Source organism: Aureobasidium namibiae (genome assembly GCF_000721765.1).
Source record: "Aureobasidium namibiae CBS 147.97 unplaced genomic scaffold scaffold_2, whole genome shotgun sequence".
Taxonomy (NCBI): Eukaryota; Fungi; Ascomycota; class Dothideomycetes; order Dothideales; family Saccotheciaceae; genus Aureobasidium; species Aureobasidium namibiae.
The window spans coordinates 627811-654071 of record NW_013581207.1 but is presented as its reverse complement, the minus strand read 5'-3'; the positions used below and the strand labels follow the sequence as shown (position 1 = coordinate 654071).

At 51.6% G+C, this 26261-nt stretch overlaps 13 protein-coding genes across 13 annotated transcripts; 5 read left to right on the top strand and 8 right to left on the bottom strand.

Annotated features, from left to right (window-relative positions):
* Positions 1–613: 613 nt before the first annotated feature.
* Positions 614–1807, top strand: M436DRAFT_69570 (uncharacterized protein; the record flags this gene model as incomplete). The annotated part of the gene is made up of 2 exons (XM_013575708.1): positions 614–811; positions 893–1807. 2 exons carry the CDS (start codon positions 614–616, stop codon positions 1805–1807), a joined length of 1113 nt encoding a protein of 370 aa, XP_013431162.1.
* Positions 1808–2398: 591 nt separating this feature from the next.
* Positions 2399–3394, bottom strand: M436DRAFT_32496 (uncharacterized protein; the record flags this gene model as incomplete). Its single annotated transcript, XM_013575130.1, has 1 exon — positions 2399–3394. A coding segment is annotated over one exon (996 nt), but the record flags the coding sequence as incomplete, so codon positions are not given.
* A 1566-nt stretch (positions 3395–4960) lies between these two features.
* On the bottom strand, positions 4961–5752 carry M436DRAFT_69568 (uncharacterized protein; the record flags this gene model as incomplete). Its single annotated transcript, XM_013575707.1, has 1 exon — positions 4961–5752. The coding sequence occupies one exon, from the start codon at positions 5750–5752 to the stop codon at positions 4961–4963; it is 792 nt and encodes a 263-aa protein (XP_013431161.1).
* A 524-nt stretch (positions 5753–6276) lies between these two features.
* M436DRAFT_78351 (uncharacterized protein) lies at positions 6277–7382 on the bottom strand (the record flags this gene model as incomplete). Its single annotated transcript, XM_013575872.1, has 2 exons — positions 6277–7276; positions 7336–7382. The coding sequence occupies 2 exons, from the start codon at positions 7380–7382 to the stop codon at positions 6277–6279; spliced, it is 1047 nt and encodes a 348-aa protein (XP_013431326.1).
* A 586-nt stretch (positions 7383–7968) lies between these two features.
* M436DRAFT_16506 (CheY-like protein) lies at positions 7969–9561 on the bottom strand (the record flags this gene model as incomplete). Its single annotated transcript, XM_013575113.1, has 2 exons — positions 7969–8097; positions 8152–9561. Coding segments are annotated over 2 exons (1539 nt in total), but the record flags the coding sequence as incomplete, so codon positions are not given.
* A 1297-nt stretch (positions 9562–10858) lies between these two features.
* M436DRAFT_78349 (uncharacterized protein) lies at positions 10859–11803 on the bottom strand (the record flags this gene model as incomplete). The annotated part of the gene is made up of 2 exons (XM_013575871.1): positions 10859–11341; positions 11390–11803. 2 exons carry the CDS (start codon positions 11801–11803, stop codon positions 10859–10861), a joined length of 897 nt encoding a protein of 298 aa, XP_013431325.1.
* A 692-nt stretch (positions 11804–12495) lies between these two features.
* Positions 12496–13344, bottom strand: M436DRAFT_37303 (aquaporin-like protein; the record flags this gene model as incomplete). The annotated part of the gene is made up of 3 exons (XM_013575154.1): positions 12496–12707; positions 12761–13065; positions 13118–13344. 3 exons carry the CDS (start codon positions 13342–13344, stop codon positions 12496–12498), a joined length of 744 nt encoding a protein of 247 aa, XP_013430608.1.
* A 1259-nt stretch (positions 13345–14603) lies between these two features.
* M436DRAFT_78347 (sister chromatid cohesion protein Eso1) lies at positions 14604–16616 on the bottom strand (the record flags this gene model as incomplete). Its single annotated transcript, XM_013575870.1, has 1 exon — positions 14604–16616. One exon carries the CDS (start codon positions 16614–16616, stop codon positions 14604–14606), a length of 2013 nt encoding a protein of 670 aa, XP_013431324.1.
* A 552-nt stretch (positions 16617–17168) lies between these two features.
* M436DRAFT_78346 (uncharacterized protein) lies at positions 17169–17492 on the top strand (the record flags this gene model as incomplete). Its single annotated transcript, XM_013575869.1, has 2 exons — positions 17169–17383; positions 17435–17492. 2 exons carry the CDS (start codon positions 17169–17171, stop codon positions 17490–17492), a joined length of 273 nt encoding a protein of 90 aa, XP_013431323.1.
* A 297-nt stretch (positions 17493–17789) lies between these two features.
* On the top strand, positions 17790–19277 carry M436DRAFT_78345 (Septin; the record flags this gene model as incomplete). Its single annotated transcript, XM_013575868.1, has 7 exons — positions 17790–17801; positions 17871–17940; positions 17999–18115; positions 18173–18260; positions 18316–18453; positions 18512–18979; positions 19034–19277. 7 exons carry the CDS (start codon positions 17790–17792, stop codon positions 19275–19277), a joined length of 1137 nt encoding a protein of 378 aa, XP_013431322.1.
* A 374-nt stretch (positions 19278–19651) lies between these two features.
* Positions 19652–20624, top strand: M436DRAFT_60419 (tyrosine/serine phosphatase-like protein; the record flags this gene model as incomplete). Its single annotated transcript, XM_013575555.1, has 2 exons — positions 19652–20089; positions 20169–20624. The coding sequence occupies 2 exons, from the start codon at positions 19652–19654 to the stop codon at positions 20622–20624; spliced, it is 894 nt and encodes a 297-aa protein (XP_013431009.1).
* Positions 20625–20960: 336 nt separating this feature from the next.
* Positions 20961–23615, bottom strand: M436DRAFT_60418 (uncharacterized protein; the record flags this gene model as incomplete). The annotated part of the gene is made up of 1 exon (XM_013575554.1): positions 20961–23615. One exon carries the CDS (start codon positions 23613–23615, stop codon positions 20961–20963), a length of 2655 nt encoding a protein of 884 aa, XP_013431008.1.
* A 726-nt stretch (positions 23616–24341) lies between these two features.
* M436DRAFT_38150 (putative D-Xylulose kinase) lies at positions 24342–26247 on the top strand (the record flags this gene model as incomplete). The annotated part of the gene is made up of 3 exons (XM_013575305.1): positions 24342–24368; positions 24422–24452; positions 24512–26247. 3 exons carry the CDS (start codon positions 24342–24344, stop codon positions 26245–26247), a joined length of 1794 nt encoding a protein of 597 aa, XP_013430759.1.
* Between the last annotated feature and the right edge of the window lie 14 nt (positions 26248–26261).

Below are 26261 nucleotides of genomic sequence, written 5' to 3'. Positions count from 1 at the left end.
CGTCGGCCAATATACGTAGGGTTATATATTACCTGGGACTCTTGATCTCTCATTCAACCGGATGCGGAAAATTCCGCTTCCGGTTCTGGCGCTCTGGCCGAGTGGTTAAGGCGTTTGACTCGAATGATCTTTCACATCTTCAGCTATCAAATCCTTTCGGGGGCAAGAGTTCGAATCTCTTGGGCGTCGACATCTTTTTGCTTTTGTGTGGAGACTCTGAGTCTTTTTGGTTGGGGGGAGTTGTTGGAGTTTGGAAGCGGATTGCAGTGATGTATCAAGATTGTGGTGGACGGATATTTACTTTTGCTGAAGCTTCGTGGAACATCAGCAGACCCGAGGCTGGAAGTGACTGTTTACATGTGACAGACTCGAGTACCCAAGGTCTGTTTTTTGTTCTAGGAATGTGATATGAACTTCGAAAGTCAGACAAGAGAATAGCAGTGATGTGAAGAATAGAAGCGTGATCAAGGACAGGGTCAGATATGATTATCAGATGCCAAAAGCCTCAAAAACGCCGAACCTCGGCATCTCCAGCGTATCTGCTTCCTTCCAAGAAACATTTCTTGGAAACCAACGTTGATTTGTCTCTGCGGCCACGAGATTCATATAAACCATGTCGGCAGCCCAGCGCATGCCCATCGTCGGAGGCACACTCGCCATTGGAGTCACCGGTGCCGCCATGGCTCTCATCCCCTCTCTCCGCGAGGCCATAACTCGATACCTGGGCATCTCTGCCCCTGGCGGCATCTGGCGTATCCTAGCCATCTTCTTTGCACTGCTGAGTCTCAAGAATCTACCTTTTGTCTGGCATGTACGTCATCCTCCTCTCCATCTCCACCTCCATCAAGCAAACAGAACCTTTATACTGACCTTGCACTCTTGCAAACCATAGTTCCGCGTCTTCAAAAACCTCATCTGGCACCTCTACCTGCAACCCCTCCCCCTCAAACCCTCCCACCTCTTCGCACCCATCATCACAACCAGCCACAACTCCCTCACCGAATGCGACTACAACTTCCACAAGTCAAACTCGACCTACTTCTCCGATTTGGACGTCAGTCGCGCAGCCTTTGTCGGTGTTTTGCTCAAGAAATCGCTCGCTCGCTTGAATGGGGGTGATCTCACTGGTCTACCTGAAGAGGCAAAGAATGTCAAGGGCACGTACATCGTAGCTTTGGGGGGAGTGGGCTGCGTGTTCAGAAAAGAGATTCCCCCCCTCGCGAGGTTTGAAGTGTGGACGCGATTGCTGAGTTGGGATGACAAGTGGATCTACATCGTCAGTCACATTGTCAAGCGCGGAGCAAAGAAGCCTTCAAACTATTTACTCCAAAACTGGAGGAATGGAGGAGCAGCAAAGCAAAAGAGTCAGGGCAAGAAAGAAGAGGAAAAGATCAAGTCCATCTACGCGACCAGTATTGCCAAATACGTGGTCAAAAAGGGCCGTCTCACGATCGCTCCTGAGATTGTGCTGAGACGGTCTGATCTCCTGCCCTCGCGGCCTGCCAATCAACCTCTACCAACCGCTACCACTGCCTCTTCCTCAGACACACCAACCTCGGAGGGAGAAAAGCCATACATGTCGAGTCCTGAGAACCTCGTTGCGCAAGTGATGGGTCAATTGCGCTCCGAAAACATGTTTGACAAGGAAGAAGTTGCAAAGGAAGGAGAAATGACCTGGAAAGAGGTGGAAGCAAAGAGATTGAGGGGACTAGAGGTGGCAAGGCACTTTGATGGGTTGACGGCGCTGCATCAAGAGTGGAATGCCGATGATGATGTTATCGGCGAGTATGGCGATTTCTTCTGGTAGATTCCGATAGAGCAGATGGATGGGAAGGGATAGAAGTGATACCCCGTAGATGCAGATACATACACAGGTCGCGTTTCACAGTTGTCAAATATGCTTCTATTGTGCTAACCATCCGTCATCGAAGAACAGAAAACGACTTGCTGTACTATTGTAATACATTTCTTCTTGCCACTGCACTGTGCTCGCATGATATAGATCTAGCTATCTCAGGACCAAATATTGAAAAGTAAGAAAGCATTTGGTCTGAGCCAGTCTATCGAATGCAGAAAAGAAGAAGCGACGTGGATACGTACAAATATCGAACATGAAAGGAGAATGGTAGTCGGAAGAAAGTAATCCAAAAAGCAATCAAGCAAGAAGGGAAAAAAGCAGAAGAAACACCAGCTTGCTGCTACTATGCAGGTCGAGCACAGCCCTGAACGCCTCCCTGCTGATCAAGTGTGATCTCGTCAATCACCTCGCCACGGGTATGCTCGTCTTTTCCGCTGAACGCTGAACACCGAGAAACGAAACCACCACCGCCTCATGAAATTATCCGCTGGCCTGCAGCTTGCTCTCATCAACTCTGTCGCCATTAGCCAGACGACCCTTCTTCATGCACTGGCCTTTACGGCCAACCTCCTCTCTCAGATTTTCTAGCCTGCTCTTGTCGCCATTCCAGCTGAAGTCTCTGCTCCAGAAGCCACATGCAATGTTGCTAGTTTCACCCCTCCAGTAGGTCTGCTTGAGACCGGCCTTGTCGACGGGCGGGCGCCATTTCTTGTTGTCCAGGTTACTAATCAGACTCTCGCCCTCCATATGGTGCATGAGTTCTGGGTTGACTGTGAAACAGCGGAGGCCCTTGTCACGGCAAGCGGTCAGGATAGCGACATCGTAGGCGTGGTCGATGTTACCACGGTTGCCGGTCACGGGGGCATATTCTTCGACGAGTCGTTTGGCCGAGGCGCGGGTGACGGCGTAGCCAAAGGTGCAAAGTGGCGAGACGGACTTGTGGACGATGCGTGATCTCTGGGGTACGTCGAATGCGGTGAGGAGGGATGAGGTAAAGGGGTGTAGATCGGTTCGGCGAGGCAGAGTGCTGTCGGGGTAGACGACGTGAGGGAGGTCGGTCAGATTGTTAGGATGAACGACACCGACACCAACGGGCTCATCCATGGTTGTAAAGTAGTCTCCGCAGTGTCCAACGTAGAAGAGCTCCCAGTCGTCCGGATGACCCCAGGGGTATTCTTCTCCTGCTGGCGGCAGCAACGTACGGGCGGCAGTTTGAGCGAGTGGAACTTGTTGTGTACGCAAGCGGATGTCCCAATCGACATCATCTTCGAGGATCAGAGCCGTCTCGAGACCCGACTTGAGGAACTCATTGAGGACCAAGTTGTGGCTCAGCCATGCGCGGACAGAGCCGTTTGTGATTGTCGACTTGTCGTCCTTGCCTCTGAAGGCCATGATTTGTTCTTCTGACCATGTCGGTAGAGTCGGGATGGTAAAGTGCAGCTCGGTGACGTTAGCGGACTGGATCAGGTTGTTACGGCGTGGGCTCCCTGGGCCAGAGACAACAAACAAGCCGCCGAAGCCCAGAGTTGCATTGGCGGGGTTTTGATGGTTGATGGAGAAGGAAGGAATGTTCGAGCTGACGGTGCTCCTGAAGTAGATGATCAGACTGAGTACGCTCAGCCCTATCAGGACATAGAGCGGAGGCAATCGAGGCGCAACCATGGTGGGTGAAGGTCGACGATGTACAGGGCCAGGAGGGCGCTGAACAGGCCGAAAGTTTGGGGGGAATACGAAGAATAAACGCAGCGCTATCAGCTTGTATCAAGTCGCAATTGCGGGCATCTGCCAAGCTGTTGTGGCGCGCGGTAGAGGCGTCCAAATGCCGGTACAGCGAGATGAAGGCTGCGGTGGGGGGCCGGTGAGCTTCGGAGATGGACTGGCCGAGACGTTGAGGAGGTCTATGTCGGGGAGGAAGACGAGTACAAAGTCCTTCCAAGCTTCTCAGGAGATGGATGAGGAGTCGCCGCGCGACACGTCCCACTCCAGAGTGCTTGGTGTGACAAACATGGAGAAACTTGGTCGAGCGATCGGCGAGCCCTGAGTCAGCTATCACAAGCCCTCTTCACCCCTGGATCCTTGCTCCGTCCTGCTGTACTCAAGTCCTCACCTCTGTCAGCCTGTCACACCCATGTGAAACAATCAAGGTTTCCTGGTCAACTACTCGAATATTGATCGTTTGAGACATCTCGTCACGAAGTCGACATAGGCGCACGTGGCTAAGGAATAATAGGGCCAACGTCCATATAACCGGCTGACGAATACCAAGCCTATGGAATCGCCCTATAGTATAACCACATTATTTCACTCATCCGATGACTCTCGGTCGATGCTCAGAGGACAGACAGCTATTTCATCGCTTGCAAGGTATTGTTCCACGCAGGTGCAAGAAGTCGCATTTTTCGCCTTGTCATATCGGCAGCCACGTGGGCAGTTTGATGATCGTCCTTGACCTGCAGTCCTGACAACGTCTTTCAGCTCCAAGTCTTCCTGCCACAAAACCTTCTTGTGTGTATACAAAAACACCTTGAGAATCGCCGTTGGTACCACTCCAGCCAAACTTGGTCTTTGCGACGCTGTTTGCTACAATCTTGGTGAACGGTCTGTTATCGCAACGGTTTTTGGCCGAACCAGTTCATGCTCTTATTGGATATGCGCTCTCGCTGAACCAGTACCGAAATGTCTAGCAAGAGCATAAGTTACTGTGTGTAGGATACGGCTGTGACTTTGTTGGTCCGTGATGTAACCGCGTGTAGGCGAGTTCTTGGTTCACCGCTGTCTTCTCTTGCACAATTCGCTGTATGTTTCTTTAAATACTTCGTCTTCCCCTTCAAACTCTCCTTCTCTCGGTAATGATCATTGTTCAATGTACTGAGATTGAAACGAGCGCTGTCAGAGGGAAGACGTTAGGATCCTTTCTATAGTAGCCAGAGTAGCGAGAACTTGCCTCGGGCGCCTCGATTCCTCCGCTTATAGGAAGGTTAGACAGATTCCATATCTGCGACTGAGAGCCACCGCCTTCGTATGCGAACCGGCAAACCAACACCCGGATGGCAATGGTGAGCCAAAGCTTGGTAGGTATAGATTGTGTATGCCTGCTAAAGACTACTTTTTGACGGTCTTGTCGCGGCTGACCTGGCAAAGCTTTGTCTCTTCGTCGTCTGCATGTTCATGGTAAACGCACGCGTTGACCATCAAGGGCTTCTTATCCTCATTCTTGCACGGGTGATCAGCAGCAAGCTTGATTCCATTGTGAGCCAGCCCCTTCTGGTAACAGGAGTTGCACAGGGTATGAGGTACTCTTCGGCAGGAAAGGAGCAGTGCTGTGACCGCCATGTCTTGAGGTATGTCGCGCCAGAAACCCCGATGCTCCATATTGTGTCGCGCACCATATGCCAACCGATCCACGGCAAATTTCCTGAGAGGGGACTCTGCAGTCGTATCCGAATCGATCAACTTGTAACTGTATACTCTGAGACCGATGCCCGATTTTTCGGCGGAGGTAACCAGAGCATCAATGATATCGTTCCTGAGGTCTTTGATATCGAGGCGATCCGCGAGTATGTACAACCTCACTAGTATGTGTATAGGCCAGGTTGAGGTATCATCTGCGTTCAGGTTCTCGCTGAATTTATCATCTTCGCGCTTCAGTTTCTTAAAGCCCTGATCAATGCTCAAATCATCGTCAGAGACACTGTAAGCAATCTTGCCCCAGTAGAGCCAGCTGACGACGATCTTGAACAGGACAGGCGAGACGTCTTCCAGTCGGACTATGCCAGTCGTGCCTTCCTCGAAGGATCCGGTGAGGGCCTTTGCGAAGTACTTGGATTTGTCGCAGAGTAATGCCTGGTGAATCACGAACTTGGTTTCTTCTGGACCAACCAGGACAGTCGCCATCTTTGCATCGAAGAGGAACCTACAAAGAAGTCAGTATGGCAACGCGCGAGTGCATATGTTGGAGTACAAACTTCATCTTGCAGGTAGTACTTGGTATGTTGCTAGAGAGAAACGGTGTGTTGGTAGTTGAGGAAGAGAAAGGCAGATGTGGTGACCGAGAAGAACCGAGGATGGGTCCAAGAAAGAGGTCACGAAGATGAACTGATAGCATGAGTGAGGAAGACACTGAAAGAACGCAGGTGTTGGTACAAAGCTTCACTCGGTCAAGTCTGGAAGCAGATTCACTGCAACAAAGCGTGGGCACTCACTGGATGGAATGGTTTGGTTGCAACATAGAATTGATTCTGACTGCTCTACATATGTTCCTGTAGAGCTTCCCAGCCTTATTTCATGGTTCTCTCCTTGATAAAGCAAAGAAAATGGTTTTTGTAAACCCTCAAAGCACACCTGAGTCCTCAACTCCGACCGTGATTTCAAGTAAGAGTATGTGAGAGACATAAACTCGAACGAGCAAAGGCTACCTCTCAAACGGCAGGCTTCGAACCTTCACGACGAAGGCGACAAGCCTTACGTTCTTCTTCATTCAGGTGTTCGTGGTAGAAGCACAAGTCTGTCTTGTATGGTGGGAGGTCTTCCTTCGGGTTTCTCTCATCGTTCTGCGGCGCGAAAAGCGTGTACTTCAGGGCGGCTCCATAGCATTCCTGGCATTGCTTGTCTGGCAACCTTCTACCGTTCATGATCATTACAGCAACCAAGAATTCGATGGGATAAGAAATCCACTCAGATTCATCCTCACCGAAATCGATTTCATACGATGCGCAGTGAACAACGTACTTTCTGAGCTTCGAAGTCGAAGGTGTGTTCAGATATATGTGACGAACAACGTTGAAGGCACAAATTCTGCTTTTGTCGTTTTCGGTAGCGTGATTCAAGGCATCTAGAGAGTCTGCCCTTAGTTCGCGAATGTCGAAACGGTCGGCGAAGATATATAGTCTGACCGGGACATCGCAAGGCCAGCCCTTAGGGTGTTCTCCTTCGTATGTTGGTTGGTTGGCAGGAATAGGCTGATCTATCGCCTCCTCGGCCGATGATTTGTGGCTTTCGGACGAGTTTGCCATGGCAATACCAGAGGTAGATTCTGTTACATCTTTGCTTGAGCGAGTGTATTCTAAGCGAGTATTCTCGGTGTTGTTGCTCGGTCCGTCTTGAGACTTGCTCTGGTGAGCATCTTTCTGTTGGAAATTTTCTTTGGTGATCTCGAGGCTTCGGAAATCCTCTTCAACTGTTCTTCCGCTTCGTGGGACATAGCCAAGATCGCCGTAGTACAGCCATGCCACAAAGATTCTGAACAGCACTGGCGAGATATCGGGCAACTGGAAGAAGCGAGTGATGGCCTCCTGAAACGAGCCGGAAAGTGCTCTATCGAAGTATGATGATTTGGCACATAGGATGCTCTTGTGGACAACGAAGTGCTCCTTTTCAGCGCCGACTTCGATTGTAACCATAGGCGTATCATACAAGAGCCTGCGAAACATAAGTCAGCAATGTGGCAATGGTAAGCTCAGTCGACGTTCATCTCTTACTTTCTTGTGTCTGCAGGACGTCGTCCGGTGTTGGTGGGACTTGCCATTCTGTCAATCAACAGTACAACAGTGGTGATGGTAGGGACTTTTTGAGCGGAAGAGATGTGGTGTTCTGAAAAGTGAGGTTCCGAGAAAGACGGGCAAAGTAAAGAGGGCGCCGTGGTTCGTTGCGTTGGTCGCGTTTGTCGTGGAAGTGACCATCAACTCGCTCTCTCGCGAAACCTTCACTAATGCCATACACTCGGTGACTGAGCGAGAAGCCGATAACACAAGAGTGATCAGTCAATGCGCAAATGAGATAAAGTGAGCGCCACGTTTGAATGAGGAGAAATGAATTTGCAATACAAGTCTGGTCATACACTCGACCTATTTCTTCGTTATACCCGTATCGTTCTATGCGCCGCGCTGACAAGATTAAGTAAAGAGAAAGCCATCGATCGTTTCCATCCAAAGAAAAGGATTCCGTCCTCGAGGAAAATGCGTTATGGGGATGAAGAGGGAAGGAGGGTGTTGATTTCATGTCGCTTCATTTGCCGATGGAGCGTCTCCATTTTGTGCGGGTGCATCTGCTGTTGAAGCTGCGGGACGAGGGGATCTGGGAGGTCCTTCGGCGCTGGCTCGTGAGAGGCGCTTAGCCTTCTTTTCTTTTACTGCCTTGTCGGCGTCAAAGTTCTTCCACTTGCGCCAGCCATCGAAGTCGATCAGAGCTTGCATGCAGCCCCATTCCTTGACCTTGCGTTCAAGCCATACGAAGTTAACGGGCTGGATGTTGGTCAGTATACATGTAGTCTGAGGATTCGATTGGACTCAACATACCTTTGTCAAGAAATCGTTACAACCAGCGGCCAAGGCTTCGTGTCTGTCGCTCTGCAAACTACTTGCAGTAAGCGCGACAATAATGACTGGACTCTTGAAGAGGCCGCCATCAGACACCAGCTTATCATCATCCTTATCTTTCGTTTCCTCTTCTTCGCCATTCTCTCCTTTGCCAGTGTATGGAGCAGGAGTGGCAGTGGTACTGAACACACCAATTCCGTTGGCTCTTTCAAGACGACGAATCTCTTTTGTTGCTTCCAAGCCATTCATGATGGGCATCTGAATATCCATGAGGACCAAATGGAAGCCGCCAGCTCGCCACTTGTTGACAGCAATTTGACCGTTCAGAGCAGTGCTCCATCTTACTTTCAGGCGCTTCATAAAGGCCTCCAACAGTCTCAAGTTAATTATGTTGTCCTCTACGATCAACACGTTGATGGGGGGAACTGCGCCGTCGAGTAGAGATGGAGGGATTGTTGATTTTAAACCAGCGTTGGGAGACTTGACAGTCGCCGTACCGTCTGTAGGAGTGAGCTTTCTCTGACGGCGTGGACGGGCAGGCTTCAGCGTGCTTTGGCCCTGGGAAGCTGGTGTCGGTGGGCTACTGCTGGGGTGAACAGGAGGTACAGCCTCTGTGACAGGAGGTGTTGGGAGAGCTGGCGCAGGTGGGACAGGGTGGCCTTGTTGATCCGAGACTTGAGAGCCAGCCCTTGGGCGGCCTTGTCGAATCGTAGGCATGTGTTGGGAGACTGCTAAGTTTGATGCATTGAGAGGCATAGTTGAAGCTGGCGGGTTATGTGTCATGATAGTCGGAGAAGAAGTGTGCTGACGGTTGAACTTGGGACGAAGTTCACGAGGATCGCGATGGCGGCGGACACTACCCGGCGATGGCAAGACAGGAATCTGGCCTGTATTTAGCACGGCTATTGAGCGAGGAGGCTCGGGGTGTAGTGTCTGTTGTACAGGCGGTTGGCCAGGCACGTTTGGAGGAAGTTGGACTGCGGGCATTGGAGGGAAGTAGTCGGTACCGTTCTCAGTCGGTCGGTAGTCGTCCAGAGCAGCATACGAGGCACCGTGGTATATGCGTGGAGATGGACGAGGAGTCCGGCGCGGAGGAGTTTCGATAAGGAGGGCATCCTCGGCGGTTTGACCGCCAGTATAATACGAGTCCAAGGTTTGGCAGACATCCTCGTCGGGACTCAGGATACGATCAGGTGCACGCTTCCCGCTCTCGTCAGGCCTGCTGACAATACGCAGAACAAGGTCGGGTGAGTCGTAACTTCTGCCCAGCGAGTTGCCGTACTTCCTCATGACGAGATCTCTCACATCATCGACAAGGTCGTCCTCGCGTACAGTGACCATTGTGGGCGAGGCATTGGGCCTCTTGACCCATACTTTTCGCGTCAACATACTGGCAATATTCGGGACAGAGGCGTCGACAAAGTAGTCCGAGGCTGCGACGGTGGCAGGAGGAGTCGAAGGTGGTAGAGGGAATTGGGCGACAGTATCAGGACTGAGTAGAGCGCGGATGACGGGAGCGTTGGCGCCGCTCAAGAGAGATTGACGACGGACGGCCTCGGATGGGCGTTTAGGCGACGGCGGTAGCGGCAGCGACGGCAAGCTCGGAGATGGCTGAGCGCGGATGGATAGTGGAGATTTGGGTCGCGAGTGTGCGGACAGCGGACGGGGAGTGGTTGTGCTGGCAGAAGGAATCTGGTCAGCGGGTGGGAGCTTCAAGTTGGTTGCTTTTGCGGGTGGAACGACATACTCGGCGAGGACGTCGACGGGCTTGCGGGCTTCGGGAGTGGCACACTGCAATGTCAGGCTGGGAGGGTCCGAGTGACTCGCAATCCCATTTCTCTCGGGAGTGGTGCTGTGGTCGTGGTCGTCGAGGTCGGCAGTGGAAAGGTAGGCGTCGGGAGTCGGAGCAGCAATGCTAGTGCTGGTGCTGTTGCGCTTGTTGGCCGGACGAGAGGTGGAGCGGCGCGATGTTGGCTCGGGAGCGTCGTGGAAGTTGTCGTCGCTGTCTTCCTCTACGATGCTGTCCTGCACACTAAACTTGGATGGACTCTTGAGGGCAGCGATATGCGGAGAAGATTGACTGTAATCGCGCGAAGTGCTGTTCCTGCTGCCTGCCGCTTGGCCTTCCTGCTGCGACTGGGGTTCTGCCGAGGAGCTGCCCGTGCTGTGAGTCCGCTTCAGCAGTCCTCTGAAGGCCGCCCGGAGTCCTGGCATTATTCCGTGGGAGAGTCAACTCCTGCTCTCTGCCTGATTGAAGTGTTGATCAAGTATTATTCTGGTCTCCGTGTTTATGGGCAGCCGCAGCTGCCGTGCCCGTCGAGGTACCGCTGTCGGGCTGCACCCAAATCGTCGAGGAAACACGCCGCCTCACCACAGGGCGCTTGGTCCTCCTTAATCTTCTCCTGTCGTGTCCTGTCGCCAACCTGATACTACTGCCCTACCACCGCCTGTCAAGACGTCAATGGCGTCCAACACTTACTCGCCATTCACTCACATTGACTTGTTTCCTGTTGTTCACTGTGCCTCTGTTGTCATCTTGTTTGAACTCTTGCTTTTTCCAATCGAGTGATCAAGCTATTTCCCCGGCCCAATCTCCTTTGCACCGTACTTGCCAAAACTTGCTTGCAACCTGCTCCTCCTTGGCCCTGCACATGCATCCTCTCCCTGATGTTACATGATCAGATACTCAGTGGCCTTGTTTAGCTGCCACGCCCAACCATTCGAGTTCGACCCCATCATAGTGGTCCTGGCACTTCTTCATCTCGAATTTCAGTCCCTGCACTGCTCCTTCTGCACTGTCTGCTGCCTCGTCCGACATTGGCGATAATGCCATCTTCCACGTATGCTTGTCGCCAATCCAACGACATCCCAGATCCAACTCCCCGGTCACCCACTTCTGCTTGGGAATCCTCTGGATGAACCCCCATCCTCTGTCCTTGTACTTTTGCGTAAGGATGACGCCGTTGAAGTAGTCTGGAATGCGAGTAGGATATGTCTGACGCTTCATGAAGGTAGCATTAGGAAAGACGCAGTAAGCATGGTTGCCAGTGATGACATTGACCAGTGCAGTCGTGTAAGTCGACAGCGTAGCGTGGATGGGATGGTTGTGGGTCAAGATGATTTCCAGCCTGATGAACTCGCCGTCGACTACCTTGTCGTACGCATGGACCTGCGACTGGTTTAGTACATTGGCAAAGACGACTGTTCTCAAACTTACCATGTCGACATGGGTCCAGGCGTACTTTGCGACCGTACGCGAAGCAAGATCATATCCCTCGACCTCTTCGATGTAGCGACAGAACGCATCTGCCTTTTCTCCGAGCTGCACGCAGACGTCTAGGTCCGAGCCCTCCCAATCGACACGATCCACGAACTGCAGAGCGAAACTGCCAGAGATGATGCCCTCGAGCTCGGTCAGCCTCTCTCTGAACCCGAGAGGGTCCTTGACGAACTTTCTAAGTCTGCTGTCGATGTCCCAGGCGCCACGGTTGACCATCTTCTGGTATAGGAGCTTGAGTTTGCGGCAGGTGCGAGTGAGTGCGACTATGTCTTTGATGGGGAGGTGCGAAGTGAGGCGATCGAAGATGGTTGGAAATCTGTCCACGTCAAGCATGGTGGCGAGATTGGCCATGTTGAGTTTGGTTGTTGGCTCGTCTGCAGGTGGATGGTAAAGTGATGATTTGAATCGTCGACAGTATTGGAGTTGATGTTCGACGGATCAGTGAAAAGCTGTGGCCCCTTTGTAAAGGCCTCCTTGCGCAAGTGAGAGTTGGCGAGGTTGGACAGGCTAGGTTTCTCTGTTGCGACGTAGGATATCGCTGCGTTTGGGTTGCTGTTTGCTGCGACCCAGCCATTTTGGATTTTGACTGTCAATGCAACTCACCAACCACTGCATGTCGTCTTAGAAGGGTTTTGGTAACCATTCTCAATCAAAACTGATGTATTCTGATCGAATTGCTAGTCATACACGTGGTAATGCGGTTGTTATGAAACGACAAGCTCTGGATCAGGGTGGGAGGGTCAGCAGAAAGGACTTGGACCACAACGAGACGCAAGAAGCAGGACAGCAGCAAGCATGGAAATTTACGAGGTAGAGTGTCATCAAGGAACGACAAGAGTAGATATAGAGACAGATGGGAAAGATGTATTCATCTATTAATGCTGATCGTAACTTCGTTATATAGTAGTACACGTTTCTTCAACCAAATGACTGCTCATGTAATGCAGTTTGTTTTCCCCAAACTCCACCCCAATGGTCTATACGCTTATGTAGCCATTCATGTATCCATCGATGATCTCAAACTACTCCACACTCTTCATGCTTTAGACGATCTCATCAGCACCGGCATGGTCCTGGTCGGGGTTGGCCTCTTCGTAGTTGAAGAACTTGCAGAAGCGGTAGTAACCAGCAGCGAGGAGACCACCAAGGCCGGGACCGATCCAGTAGATGTAGTGAGCATGGTTGAAACTAGCAGCGGCAACGCAAGGACCGAACGAGCGAGCGGGGTTCAAACTGCCTCCAGTGTAGTAGACACCTAGTATTATGTGTTGGAGATGAAATCAAGCAGATCAGAGGATGCTAGCTTACCTGCGAGCTCAGCAACGAAGAGAGCCAAACCAATACCGATGGGGGCGAGGAAAGTAGTCTTTGACTTCTCGGCTGCCAACATGAGGACGGTGAAGACGAGGAAGGATGTCAGGAACATCTCGAAGAAGAGACCCTGTGCCTCGGACATGCCGGGAGCCAGAACAGTACGAGTGGCTGCAATATCACCAGGCAGCATGCAGCGCACCAGAGCAGCAGCGACGATGCCTCCAAGAATTTGAGCGGGGAACAGAACAAGGCCTCTGATCCAGTTCAATTGACCAGCAGCAACCATGCCAAGCGTGACACTTGTGTGCTCGTTAGCATTCATACTATTTGACTGATACGATGTTGACTTACGCTGGGTTGAAGAGTCCACCACTGATTCTAAACAAGATCCATACTGCAACCAAGAGTGACATACCATAGCCCAAAGCAATGTAGACGGTCGTCGTGGCACTGTTGCTTCCGTTGGGTGCCTTGTCGCTTGCTTGCTCGAACGCCATAAGTTGGCAAGCAAAGGCGAAGTATAGGAAGAAAAAGGTGCCGACGAACTCTCCAGTAGCGGCGACGAAATGGTTCTTCATGGCGTGGCCTCTATGCTTGTCTCCTGACATGCTCTCGAATGGCTTTATGTCAGATCTGGATCTGCTAGGCATGATTGGCGATGGGTTGACGAAATACGATTTTCGAAGAGGTCGATTGTCAAGTTGAGCACTTTCATCACAAAGGATAGATCAAGCAGATATAGGATGGTAAAGGAGGGATGAGATTTTTGTGACGATGTCCTGTGCAGGTGGCATCCCGCTCCTCAAGCAGTATGACGTTGCGAGGACAGGAGGGTGAATGCTCCAAAGGTCATTGCTCAAGGAGAAGGACGGGTCAGATCTGGGTGCATCCCGTCCCGTGCCAAACGACAGGGCTGAGAAACCCTGTACATAGTGTTATTCGTAGCTCGATTGGCATGGGACGACCCACGGCGCTTGAGGGCAGAGAGCGCGTTTCAGTAATACGGGCCTGAGAGTTGAGATGTCGATTCAACGATTCCTGGCCGCTGGCTGCGGCTCAAGCTGATGTCGTCAGTGCATATTGTTAACGATCCGCGCTGCATGAAACAGCTCCTCATCCATCATGGGGCTCGGACATCTTCGATCCAAGCAGTTGCCGGATTCGCAACATCGAGTTGGGTGTCATCCAGAGTCGAGAGCAAGTCGAGCAGCTCAGAGTGATGTTGGAAATCTTGGACAAACATTTCTGCACGAGAAACCGTCGGCGTGAACTCTCACGGAGGTTCATCCTCGAAAGCTTTTCTTTCCTCTGCAACTCTATCGGCATCCAGATTTTACTCCTATTTTCGTCCGGAAAACATAAATCTCCTTTAGAACAACGTCACTCTCGAAATTTTGTACCGAAGTCGTTTTTTTGTTGACGCTCCTTGTCAACAGCCAATTTCATGGAAGCGAGCACGTCAAAAGAAAAAATCTGTGATCAAGCTATTGTCCACAGTAATCTCGTCTGACGGTACAAAGGAACAATAACAGATGCGTGATATTGATAAGAGGCTGTGAGTCGTTTCTCGCTAAATGCTCTGCATGAACGCGTCGACTGGGAAAAAAATGACGTAGTTAAGGCTCGCGATGGTTGTGGTTCTCTCGTTTCCGATCCACCTCGACCATGTTAATTGCAAGTCCAATCGCATCAACGAGTGGAGTCACTGCAGTGCGACAACGACGAGCACGTTGTCAGAACGTGTCTGATGATATTTTGAGTTCCGGCAACCTGGGAGCTGGATACCAAGAGGATGATGAATCCGAGAGACACTATTCTAGACCTCGAATCCTTGATGTTAACCGAACTGCAACTTCTTCTGCCCTTTCTCTGCCTTTACAACATTTGGAGGTCGCCCTCGCCCTTTCCCCTTGGGTTGAGTACTCAAACTTATACTTGCTGGCCGACTCTGTTCCCGCGCTGCTGTATTCGTTCGTTCCTCTGCTGCGAGGTCAGCCGCCAGGTCCTTGGCGAAGTGCCAATCATCATGTTCGCCTTGTTCAGTGACCAGTAAAGTGCTGTTACACCGAGAGCATGTATATCGACTAGGGTCATCATCCGAATGCCCGCTTTGCATTTCTGCATGTGCTTTCGGCGTATCGTCCGATGCCAATTGCGCAGAAGGAGGGACATCGAAGGGACTATGAGCCTCTCTGATCTCATCTTTCATGTGAAAGTCTTGTTGTTCTTCTCTTTCGGAATTACCACCCGAGCTTTCTTGCCTAGCTCCGAAGAATCTCTGTATACCGCTTTCCTCGACCCGCCTGCGTTTGCTTGGTGGAGGTGTCTCCGGATTGCGTACTTCTGATGGTTCTCTGACGGCAGCTGATATCGCTTTCGCTTCGTCTCCCCTGAGCAGGAACCCACCAATACCTTTGTTGCCGGTCACACCTTCTTCAAAACCGCTGACGCTGAGTGATAGGTTTGCACACGGCCATGCTCGGCCCTCTGAAACGACCTGAGCGAGTAGTCCTTTGGCAATGTCAAACAGCAGGGTCTCGTCCATTGCCCTCCCCATAGGTATAGAAGCCGATTTACTCCTGGTCTGCGCACCTTGTCTGTGATACAGGTTGAGTGTCTTTGGTCGTCTCTTGTTCTCTAGAACACCCTCTTCCACTAGTCGAGAGAATATGTCCGCAACAAAGATGCGAATCCATCTCACAGCTGTGTCAAGCGTGTTGATAGAAGGTCGAAACGACTTTGCACTGAGCATCGATTTGATCTGTGTTCGAGGATTGACTTCACTATGATCCTCGCCACGGATAATGTTGTAAAGCCATGTGCCAGTGTCATCGCCTATCTTTTTCTTGAGCTGTTCGACAGGCACCTCAAGTAAGTCTTTGACCGTGTCAGTGCTAAAAGCTGCGACAATTTCATCTCCAAGTTTACCACCGAGATTCCGTATTTTGGTGAATTTGAAGTCGCTCAAGAAGTGATGCACAGCCCGATTGCGAATTATGGTTTGTTGGTTAGGCTTTTTGTGAGCAGATCCAAGTTTCGCAAGCATCTTGTTCCGCGCGACTCCGGCGGAACATGTGTATTTCAGAGCCTCAAAGATTTTGGCTCGGACACTTCGTACTATCTCTGAGGCAATGACCATGGCGACATCGTCCCAGTCCGGATCATCATCCTCAGTTTCGGTGGAGTCCAAATCGACCAGGGCATCGGTTTGCCATTCCAAAGCAGTAGTGGGAGGACGAGGCAGTTGTTCCGTAGGATCATCGTAAGGTGGAGGGCCCTTCAACTCCGGAAACCTCTCCAGCATGATACCATGTACGTGGGTCGACAAGTCCAGGAAGACCTCGTCAATGCTGGCCTTCTCGACCTTGGAGATAGGAGCGGCCGGCAAATGTTCCTTGATTGTAGCCAAAATCCTCCTGCTCTCGAGCCTGTAAGGGTCAAGACTGACCTTGTGTGTAGCCATGTTCTTGAACGAATCTTCATGATATGCCCATTTCTCATCTCCCTCTTTCCAAGTAGCAACGTGTTGCATGATCAAATCCGGGCACTGCTTAATTGCCTCGGTGATAGTGACATGTCGATTCAGGCCGAAAGCGCGTGCGGGATAGTTGATCGCGATGAGCCCCTGCCACTGTTGAACGGCGAGCGGCTTATCCGGTGGTATGTCCAAACGAACCATTTCGCATTGGGCGTAAAACGCATCGAGGTCGATGTGAGCGATGACTCGCAGCGGACATGATGTAGTAGAGGTTGCGAGTTGAGCCAGTTGGCGGTATGTGAATGCAGATTTACGGCGGCGCTGTGAGCTCAAAGACACTGGCGAAGACTCGAGCAAGTTTGGCGAAGACATGTCAGCCTTGTCTAAAGCACTACTCTTCAGTCCATGTGCGTGAGCGTCTCGCGTCACGCGCAAAGTGGCAACGATTGGAAGGGCAACCAGGAGCGTAGCAGGACGAAGAGGATGTATGTGGACGGGAGAAGACTATGTTCGTAACTTCAGGAGAGCAGCTGGCGATACAGATCGTAAGAATGCGTGCACAATGTTGAATGTTTTTTCGAAAGTGGACGCGAAGGGAAACGCGTTGCCGTCATGATTCTTGGCCGCGTGGGAGTCCATTTGGTGAGCACTCCAGAACAATACATAGAATATGAGCTCTAATCCAATATAACCGCTCTCCATCAGCTCGCGAGAGATTGCTGGAAAACTCTCGAGCTCCTTGACATCAGTGGAAAGCTATGGTGAAGAGCATAAGACACTCGAATGCTGGAATTCGTATACGTCATCAAGGAGATGGTGTTTCTTCAATACCTATTGAAATGCACTCAGTCCGTCTAATCAGTTCTTCTCATAAAACACTTCCTCTGAAACACCAAATTCAGCCATACAATCAAGCTATTCAATATGTCACTCCGTTCGCCCACCTTCCTCATGGGACTTGCCAACTTGTTCGCTATTGGCGGAGCCACTTATCATCTTCGAAGCCATCACATCTACAATCTCGAAGAGCACGAAGCACGAATGGACGAGCTCGAAGGAACTTTACGGGGCCACATTGGACTGATCGAAGAGTCCCTTGAACGACTGGAAGGCAAGCAGATTACCAAGGGCCAGAAGACGTGAGTAGTAGCTTCCCCACTGCTTCGACGATATGTACTAAACGACGGCAGCGAGGATCTGTACACCAAGCGTGGGCGAGATGAGAAGCAGGACAAGCAGAAGAAGTGACAGGAAACGGGAACCAGATGAAGGTGATGAGCAGGGATAGTAAGACAGACGAATGCAATGCAATGTAAATGTTATGCCCCATGATCTTGGCGGAACGAGGTTCATGGATTTGCGGAAGGAGCACGGGCCCAAAACCAAGGGTCTCCCCCTTTGCTGGCTGCACCTCCCCCATACCGACAAGCAGCAACCCCGACAGCAATTGCTCTTCTCATCCAAATACGTCGCCTTCACCACACTCGTTCATTGTAGTTGTTATCCGCCAACTAGTCGTTTCGCATCTTCCACCTTCAGCACACAATGTCTTCCTACGTACGTGCGCTCCCAGCCCAACGTCGCTGTCTCCGATCTGTCTAATGGCGGCCACTGACACAGCCACAGATCAGGCGCAAGAAGAATGTCAAGAAGGGCATCCAGTTCTGCATCATGGTCTGCGGTGCATCCGGCACTGGTGAGCTCACTCGAGAACAATCGCCCAACAGCTCCATCGACTAACCAATTGCGCCAAGGTCGCACCACTTTCGTCAACACGCTCTGCGGCAAGAGTGTCCTCTCTGGTGTCGAGCAAGATGACCCCGTCAACGCACACATTGAAGGCGGTGTCCAAATAAAGCCCGTTACCGTTGGTACGATATCATTAGCCCCGCCGCCGCCACTACCATTGTGCTCATAGTCGTCTGCAGAGCTCGAACTCGACGAGGAGGGTACCCGTATCTCGCTGACTGTTGTCGACACCCCTGGATTCGGTGACCAAGTCGACAATGAATCAAGGTGCTTAGCCCTCGTCTTTGATGGAACAATGGCTTTAGCTGACACGCATCTTCAGCTTTGGCGAAATCGTCGGCTACCTCGAGCGCCAATACGACGATATTCTCGCTGAAGAATCTCGTATCAAGCGTAATCCCCGATTCCGCGACAACCGTGTTCACGTCCTGCTCTACTTCATCACACCTACCGGTCACGGGTATGCTCATCCGTACCCCTACTTGCCTCGTTGGTTGCTTCTGACACATTGCTACCAGTCTCCGTGAACTAGACATTGAACTCATGAAGCGTCTGTCACCTCGCGTCAACGTTATCCCTGTCATTGGAAAGGCCGACTCCCTGACCCCCGCCGAGCTCGCCGAGACCAAGAAGCTTGTCATGGAGGACATTGAGCACTACCGCATTCCCGTCTACAACTTCCCTTACGACATTGAGGAGGATGATGAAGATACCGTCGAGGAGAACGCCGAGCTCCGTGGACTCATGCCGTTCGCTATCGTCGGATCGGAGGACACAGTCGAGATCGGGGGTCGTGTCGTCAGAGCTCGCCAATACCCTTGGGGACTGGTCGAGGTGGACAACCCGCGCCACAGCGACTTCCTGGCCATTAGGAGTGCCCTGCTTCACAGCCATTTGGCCGACCTGAAAGAGATTACACACGACTTCCTCTACGAAAACTACCGCACAGAGAAGCTCAGCAAGAGCGTCGAAGGTGGAGCCACTGCGTATGTGACCCAGGACATTGCATTGTTATCAGCAGGAACTAACGGAATCGGCAGCGATCACTCACTCGCTCCGGAAGACCTGGCATCACAATCAGTCCGCCTTAAGGAGGAGCAGCTGCGTCGCGAAGAGGAGAAGCTCAAGGAAATCGAACTCAAGGTGCAGCGCGAGATCAACGAGAAGCGACAGGAGCTGTTGGCCAGAGAGAGCCAGTTGCGCGAGATCGAGGCACGCATGCACAGAGAGCAGAGCGCGCTGAGTGTCAACGACACCGAGTCGACCGAGGCCGGCGCCGCCTAAGGCAATCATCAAAAGTGTATCATGTCAAGTGTCAGTCTAGCCCAGAGGCTTTTGCTCAGAGGGCTCGCGGGATGAGCCCAGCTTTTTTTGTTTCGTTGTTCTTTCTCTCTGTTGGTTGCGCAAAGTATTCCCCCTGATATTGCTGTATTCAAACAAGGCCTACCTTTAGTCTGTAATACTATCTTCAAAAGCACTCGATACGATAGGCACTGTTTTGTTCGGCAAACAGACGGCTCTCGTGCCTTCCCACTTGGCTATACAGCAGGAGCATGTGATTCTTGGCGTCGTCAACCATGCAGGTGCTCGTTCTCGTGAATGCCACATGTACCTCGTCACATTGACATACATCCTCGTGACGACAAATAGCAACAACCATGGCCGAACTCTTCGACAAAACCCCTGAGCTCCCCCCTCCATTCGTAAACATCGACGGCATCGCCAACTTCCGCGACATTGGCGGTTACACCACCACCACCTCCTCCTCTCCCCAGTCCATTCGCAACCACCTCGTCTACCGCTGCGCCGACCCCAGCAAAGTCCAGCCCTCGGGCCTCGCAAATCTAAAAGAGCTCGGAGTGAAAAAAGTGTTTGATCTACGCAGTATACCCGAAATCTCCAAACAAGGACCAGAATGGGCTGGCGTTGCTGTTGAGAAGGAAGTGTTTACCACACGACCTGAAGGCGGTGAAGATACAGAGGATCTTCCTGGAGATGAGATTGAGAGGATTTGGTGTCCGGTGTTTAGGAATACCGATTATGGGCCTGAGCAAGTCGCGATTAGGTTTCAGAATTATGCGAAGAGTGGGAGTGAAGTGTGTATTGCTCCTTTCCCTTTCCTTGCCTTACGTTGCCTTGTTCATGGAGAGTCAAAGCTGACGAAGAGAGCACCAGGGCTTCGTAAAAGCATACGCAGACATCATGGCCAACGGCCCTCACGCCTACAAAACCATCCTCTCACACTTAGCTCAACCCTCCCCTTCACCCTGTATAATCCACTGCACAGCAGGCAAAGACCGCACAGGCGTCATCGTCGCTCTCCTCTACCTCCTCTGCTCTGTTCCTCCCTCAACAGTAGCAAACGAATACTCTCTCACCGACAAAGGGCTACAGCACTTGAAACCTCTGTTTACAGAACGCTTGCTCAAGAATCCTGCGTTAGAGGGTAATGAGGAGGGAGTGCAGAATATGATTTCTTCGCAGCCGGAAAAGATGGCGGCGACGATTGAGATGATGCAGCGGGTTTATGGTGGTGCGGAGGGGTATGTGAGGGATGTGGTTGGTTTGAGTGATGAGCAGATTCAACAGATTAGGAAGAATCTCTTGTCGGATGAGAAGGCTATGTTTTAGACTTGTACTCTGAACCGGTGCATGGAGATGTGGTAGAAAGTTCGGACAATTCGCATCCATGCAGAGATAGAAGCTTATCATCTCGAACGTTCTATTCAAACTGTCAAGGACTTCATCACAGAAAGTGTGATGCACATGCACAAGAACGTATATGATAGAGTTTCTCATTGATGCTTTTGGAAGCTGTTATCTAGTAATGCTACGGATGCCTTCATTGATCTATGCTTTCGTTATATTCATGCTGTCGTTATTTGTTGCTTGTCATGGCGCTGCTTTGCGCTTCTCACGGTGCTATTCACACGAATGCAATCTCTCGTACGATTGGATGATCGTCGATCATCCCTGCCAGCGCACTCTCTCACTTCTAAGGAGGTTGACGAGCTCGACTGGCAACATCTCTTTCTCGCCCAGACCCAGTCCTCCAAATCTCTCCATGGCTTCGGCAGCGTACAGGTGGACAGTCCAGCGCCAGTAGACGTCCATCTCGCTGTACGAGGTCTTGATGTGCTTAGAGCTGCGGTACTCAATCGGAATGGTGTCCAAGGCATACTTGACGAAGCGTGTGCACTCCAGTCCTTCGACTCTAGGTGACTCCAAGAGCTGTTCGTAGGCACCCCTGAGGTATGGGGAGGTTTCCTCTCGGAATCGAACAAAGTCCTCGAGAGAGAAGAACTTCTCAGGATCACAGTTTGAGGGCACGTCGACACGGTGCTTGCTGCTGTCCTTCTCAAAGGCTGATTTGTAATCATCGTACTGCTCCTCATCTTCTTCCCATACGGCCTCGAGAATGTCATCCGGCAACTCCTCAAAAGACTTACGAGCAGTCATCAAGGGTATAAAAGGGTTGCGCAGCTCCAGACCGCCGAGCTCAACAGGCCAATACAAGAAGGCATTGGCGACGTCTTTGGTACTGAAACGCTCTCCAATAATGGACTTGAGGTAGGAGGTGACGTCCTCGCAGCCAGTGCTGTTGTTGTCGTCCACAAAGAGCTTCTTCTGAATGTACTTGAAGGTGGCAAAGACCATGTCAAGATGGTCGATACCAAGGCAGTTGGCGGGATGACCAAAGTTGTTACCCAGGAATCTGCCCATGTAACTGTTCCAAGCCTGGACGTAGGAGAACACCGAACGACACTGAGCAAACTGAAGGCGCATTTCAGCAATGTGCTCGTCGACATTGGCCATGTCAACGACCCAGCGTCCCTTGACAGGATCCAGGACCAGGAAGCCCCATCTCACAGCGCCCATGGGGAGGATGCTTGAGGGCTTCTCGCCCTTATCGCTCACATGAATTGAGCCAGTCTTTTCATCATTCAGTGCTAGACCCATGACATCCGTGAACTTCTTGATAGCTTCCCAAGCCACCTCACAGTCTGCCTTCTGGCCCCAGAACCAGACATCGTCGTGGAAGCGGTAGAGCTGGCATCGACCCTTGGTTGCCTTGCTCACTGCGAAGTCGAGACATGCGAGAATCGTCTCACCGAACACGTCGCTGAGTGTCTGGCTGATAGGCACACCACAAAGACGTGTACGAGGCTCGGAGTTTGGACCGTCCTGAGGGAATATGAGAGACATGGAGAGGTATTTCTTGAAGAACTCGATGTACGAGTCCTCAATACCCAAGAACTTCAAAACAGCGAAGATGGTACTGTGTGGAAGGCTGGGACCAAACCATTTGAAGTCAGTCTGACAAAGGGTGAAACTCCCGTAGATCTTTCGCTGGACCATGAGCTCGGTAGTGGCCAAACGGAGAAGAGTTTGCTTCACCTCAAGGGGCGATTTCTTGTCAGAGTCTTCGTTGTCCGAGTCGTCAGAGTTATTGTAGTCACGGCAACCTTCTTCAAGCTTGTCGGGGAGCTGGGTCAGAAAGAAGTCGTCCTTGAACTGCTCTCGACGGGTATGCAAGACTGAGTTCTGGAACCTGGCCTTTCTCTCGCCGACATAGAAGGCAAAACGTGCATGGTCTTTGGAGGACATTGAGTTGTGGGCTGACTTTGGCCATGCTTTGGAGCGAAGGAAAGATATGAAGTTGGCTTTGGTAGACACTGCAAAGCGAATGCCAACGTACTGTAGGAGAAGAGCTTGGTGGATTTCGGGATCCATGTAGACCCTGTACTTTCCGTTCAGCTGCTTTCTCATTTGAGCAGGGATTGGGGATGGCTTCCACGACCAATCATCCAAGTGCGCAATCTCCATGTTGATGACGTCGGCGACCTCTGCAAGCACACCTTTACCAGCACTGGCAAGTGCGATCAGCTCATCTCTCTTGCGGCCACTGAGCAGATCGGCCTTGAGCACAGCTTTGATAGCTAGCTCAACATCGGAGGTGGAGCAAGTAGAGTCTTTGACGGTCCACTCCTTGAAGGCCTTCTGAAGTTGCTCGAATGGAGTCTCGCGAACTTTCTTCTTCTGCTGAGGCTCAACGAAGAGGTTGGTGAGGTAGGCTTCAATGGCAGCCGTGTCTGTCTGACGCTCAGTGAAGACAAACGAGTCCCACTGCTGGCGCTGGCGATACATCTCTCCGCGACCAACCTTGACCGACTCGAAGCTGTCGGTGTCCGAGGACTCCGAAGTGCTGTCGCCTTTGGAAGGGGTGTCGAGAAGAAGATTGGCATCATTAGGCTTGTCGACCCATTCTGTGGCGAGGCGAGAGAAGAGATCAGTATAGGCGAACTTGTTGGACTGGATGGTCAGGAGGCGCTCAAGATCGGCCTGCCAAGCTGAAGGAAGAGCCACAGGGATGGAAGCATCGAAGGTAGATTGGGTGAGCATCTGACTGGCGTTGGAGAGAGAGAATCCGCCAGTTGAAGTCTGCGCAGTGGTAGACTTGAGGCCGAGTTTCTCCAAGCCCTCGATGAGCGTTAGGATGGGGTTGTCGCTGTTCTGAGTTTGGGCGAGAAGCTCAGTCTTGCGTTCTTCGAAAGCGGTACGACGATCAGCCAGTTGAGACCGCTTGTAGTTGGTGACATCGCGAAGCACACGAGAAGCCATGATGGGCGATTGAAGCAAGGCACAAGATGGGTAGAAGATGAATGAAGAGAGTGATGAGGAGGATGAGAGGAGACTGGAGGTTGAGTCCAGAATCTCAGAGCGGATGGAGAATGTCATTTGGGAAACACGCTGCACATGTACTTATACCTCTTGCCAGGCAACACCGCTGAGCCAAAATGGCCAACGTGGGAAGCTACACCTTTGTCGTCTCAGAAGGATTTAGTCTAGACGGCTGCCTTGTAGTTGAAAGAAGAGCTCATCTGCTTGAGGTTTGACAAACAGAAACTGCAGTTTACTCGTACTTTGTCGTCGGTGCCTTCTTCGCGGTGACGGTGTCTCTCTTGGTCAAAGAACATGAGACGCGACGATCGCAGCTACGTCATTGCGATTCAACAAGTCGCCGCATTTTAGATAATTGCTCTCAACAAGCAGAACAGAGCAGTAAAGGAGATTATATGTTTGTGCAATTCAGGCAGGAGAGAGAAGCGCCAGAAGCTGAGGTTGAAAGGCAGATTGAACAATTGCCATAAGGGCTAAAGTTGTGCTGGTTCTACACGAGAGCCGAATTTATCCATCACATTTACCCGCCCCAGAAGTCGCACCGGAAGGGTCTGGTTGAAGTCATTGCCTGTGCTGACTTATCTTTGTGGATCTTTGAATAAGAAGACTTCTTCAGCGGCGGAAGTCGATAGTTTTACTCAATTTACTTTTTTCATATCAATCATCATGGCAGCATCAGGACCTTTGTATATGGTATGAGATGGAGCAAAGACGAAGCTCGACCGTTTGCTGACATTCAATGCTAGGGCTTCGACCTTTCCACACAGCAGCTGAAAGGTTGGGAGATATGACCCTTTGAGTACCTGTGACGTGTCAATTGACTCTGAAAACTACAGGCGTTGTTGTGGACTCACAACTCAAGCATCAACATGAGGCCAAGGTTGACTTTGACGCCGACTTTGGCGAAAAGTACGGCATTGAGAAGGGTGTCTTGACAAATCCTTCAGAAGGCGAGATCTATGCGCCTGTAGGCATGTGGCTTGAGGCCGTAGATCTGGTGCTTTCAAGACTACGAGAGGATGGTCTTGATTTCTCGCGAGTAAAGGGTGTCTCTGGAGCCGGCATGCAGCACGGAACTGTTTTCTGGAGTCAACAAGCCGAGAGTTTGCTCTCAAGCCTGGACGCAAAGAAGTCGTTGGTCGAGCAATTGGAGCCCAGTGCCCACAAGGATGAGCGCAAAGGTGCTTTCAGTCACCCTGACAGTCCCAACTGGCAGGATCACTCAACACAGAAGCAATGTGACAAGTTTGACGCCGAGCTCGGAAGCCCGGAAACTCTGGCAGAGGCAACTGGCAGCGGAGCTCATCACCGTTTCAGTGGCCCTCAGATTATGCGATTCAAGTCCAAGTACCCAGACCACTACAAGGAGACTTCCCGCATCTCTCTGGTCTCGTCATTCCTGGCCTCTGTCTTCCTCGGCAAGTTCGCTCCTATTGATATCAGTGATGTTACTGGTATGAACTTGTGGCACATCAAGGAGGGCAAGTGGAACGAGAAGCTGCTCGCCCTAGCAGCAGGCAGCACAGAAGGTGCCGCTGAGCTCAAGCAGAAACTCGGTCACGTACCTGAAGACGGCGGTGCCAGCTTCGGCCACATCAGCAAGTACTTCGTGCAACGCTATGGCTTTGCTCAGGACTGCAATATCGTCCCAATGACAGGAGACAACCCTGCAACCATCCTCGCTCTCCCTCTCCAGGCCTCAGACGCCATGGTCTCTCTCGGCACATCAACCACCTTCCTCATGAGCACACCGCAATACAAGCCCGACCCCGCATACCACTTCATGAACCACCCCACGACCGCCGGCCTATACATGTTCATGCTCTGCTACAAGAACGGCGGTCTCGCCCGCGAGCACATCCGCGACGCAATCAACGGCAACAAGACCGACCGCTCCTGGGACAAGTTCAACGAAGTTGCCCTATCCACCCCTCCCATGGACCAAAGATCTTCCTCCGACCCAATGCGCATGGGCCTCTACTTCCCTCGCCCTGAAATCGTACCCAATGTTCGCGCTGGCCAATGGCGCTATGAGTACGATGCTTCTTCCAACAAACTCAACCAGACTTCTGCAGAGCAAAGCGTAGATGCCGATGCTCGTGGTATCGTAGAGTCGCAGATGCTGTCTCTGCGCCTGCGTTCGGCAGCTCTGGTATCCGGCCACGAGATCAATGGCAAGAAGCTGCCACCTCAACCTCGTCGCGTATACCTCGTTGGAGGTGGCTCTGCTAACCCCGCCATCGCACGCATCATTGGTGACGTCTTGGGTGGAGCCGAAGGTATCTACAAACTCGACATTGGTGGTAATGCTTGCGCTCTGGGCGGTGCTTACAAGGCCGTCTGGGGATGCGAGCGCCGTGGCAAGCAAACCTTTGAGCAGCTCGTTGAAGAGCGTTGGGATGAGGATGCTTTTGTCAAGAGAGTCGCTGATGGCTACCGTGAGGGTGTCTTTGAGAAGTATGGAGAGGCCCTCAGGGGCTTCGAGGCCATGGAGAAGGAGGTCGTCAAGGCTACTTCCGAGGGTGTCCATGCCCAGGACAATGAAGGTGGTTTCATGGCACCTCAGAACTAGAAGACTGCAACAAC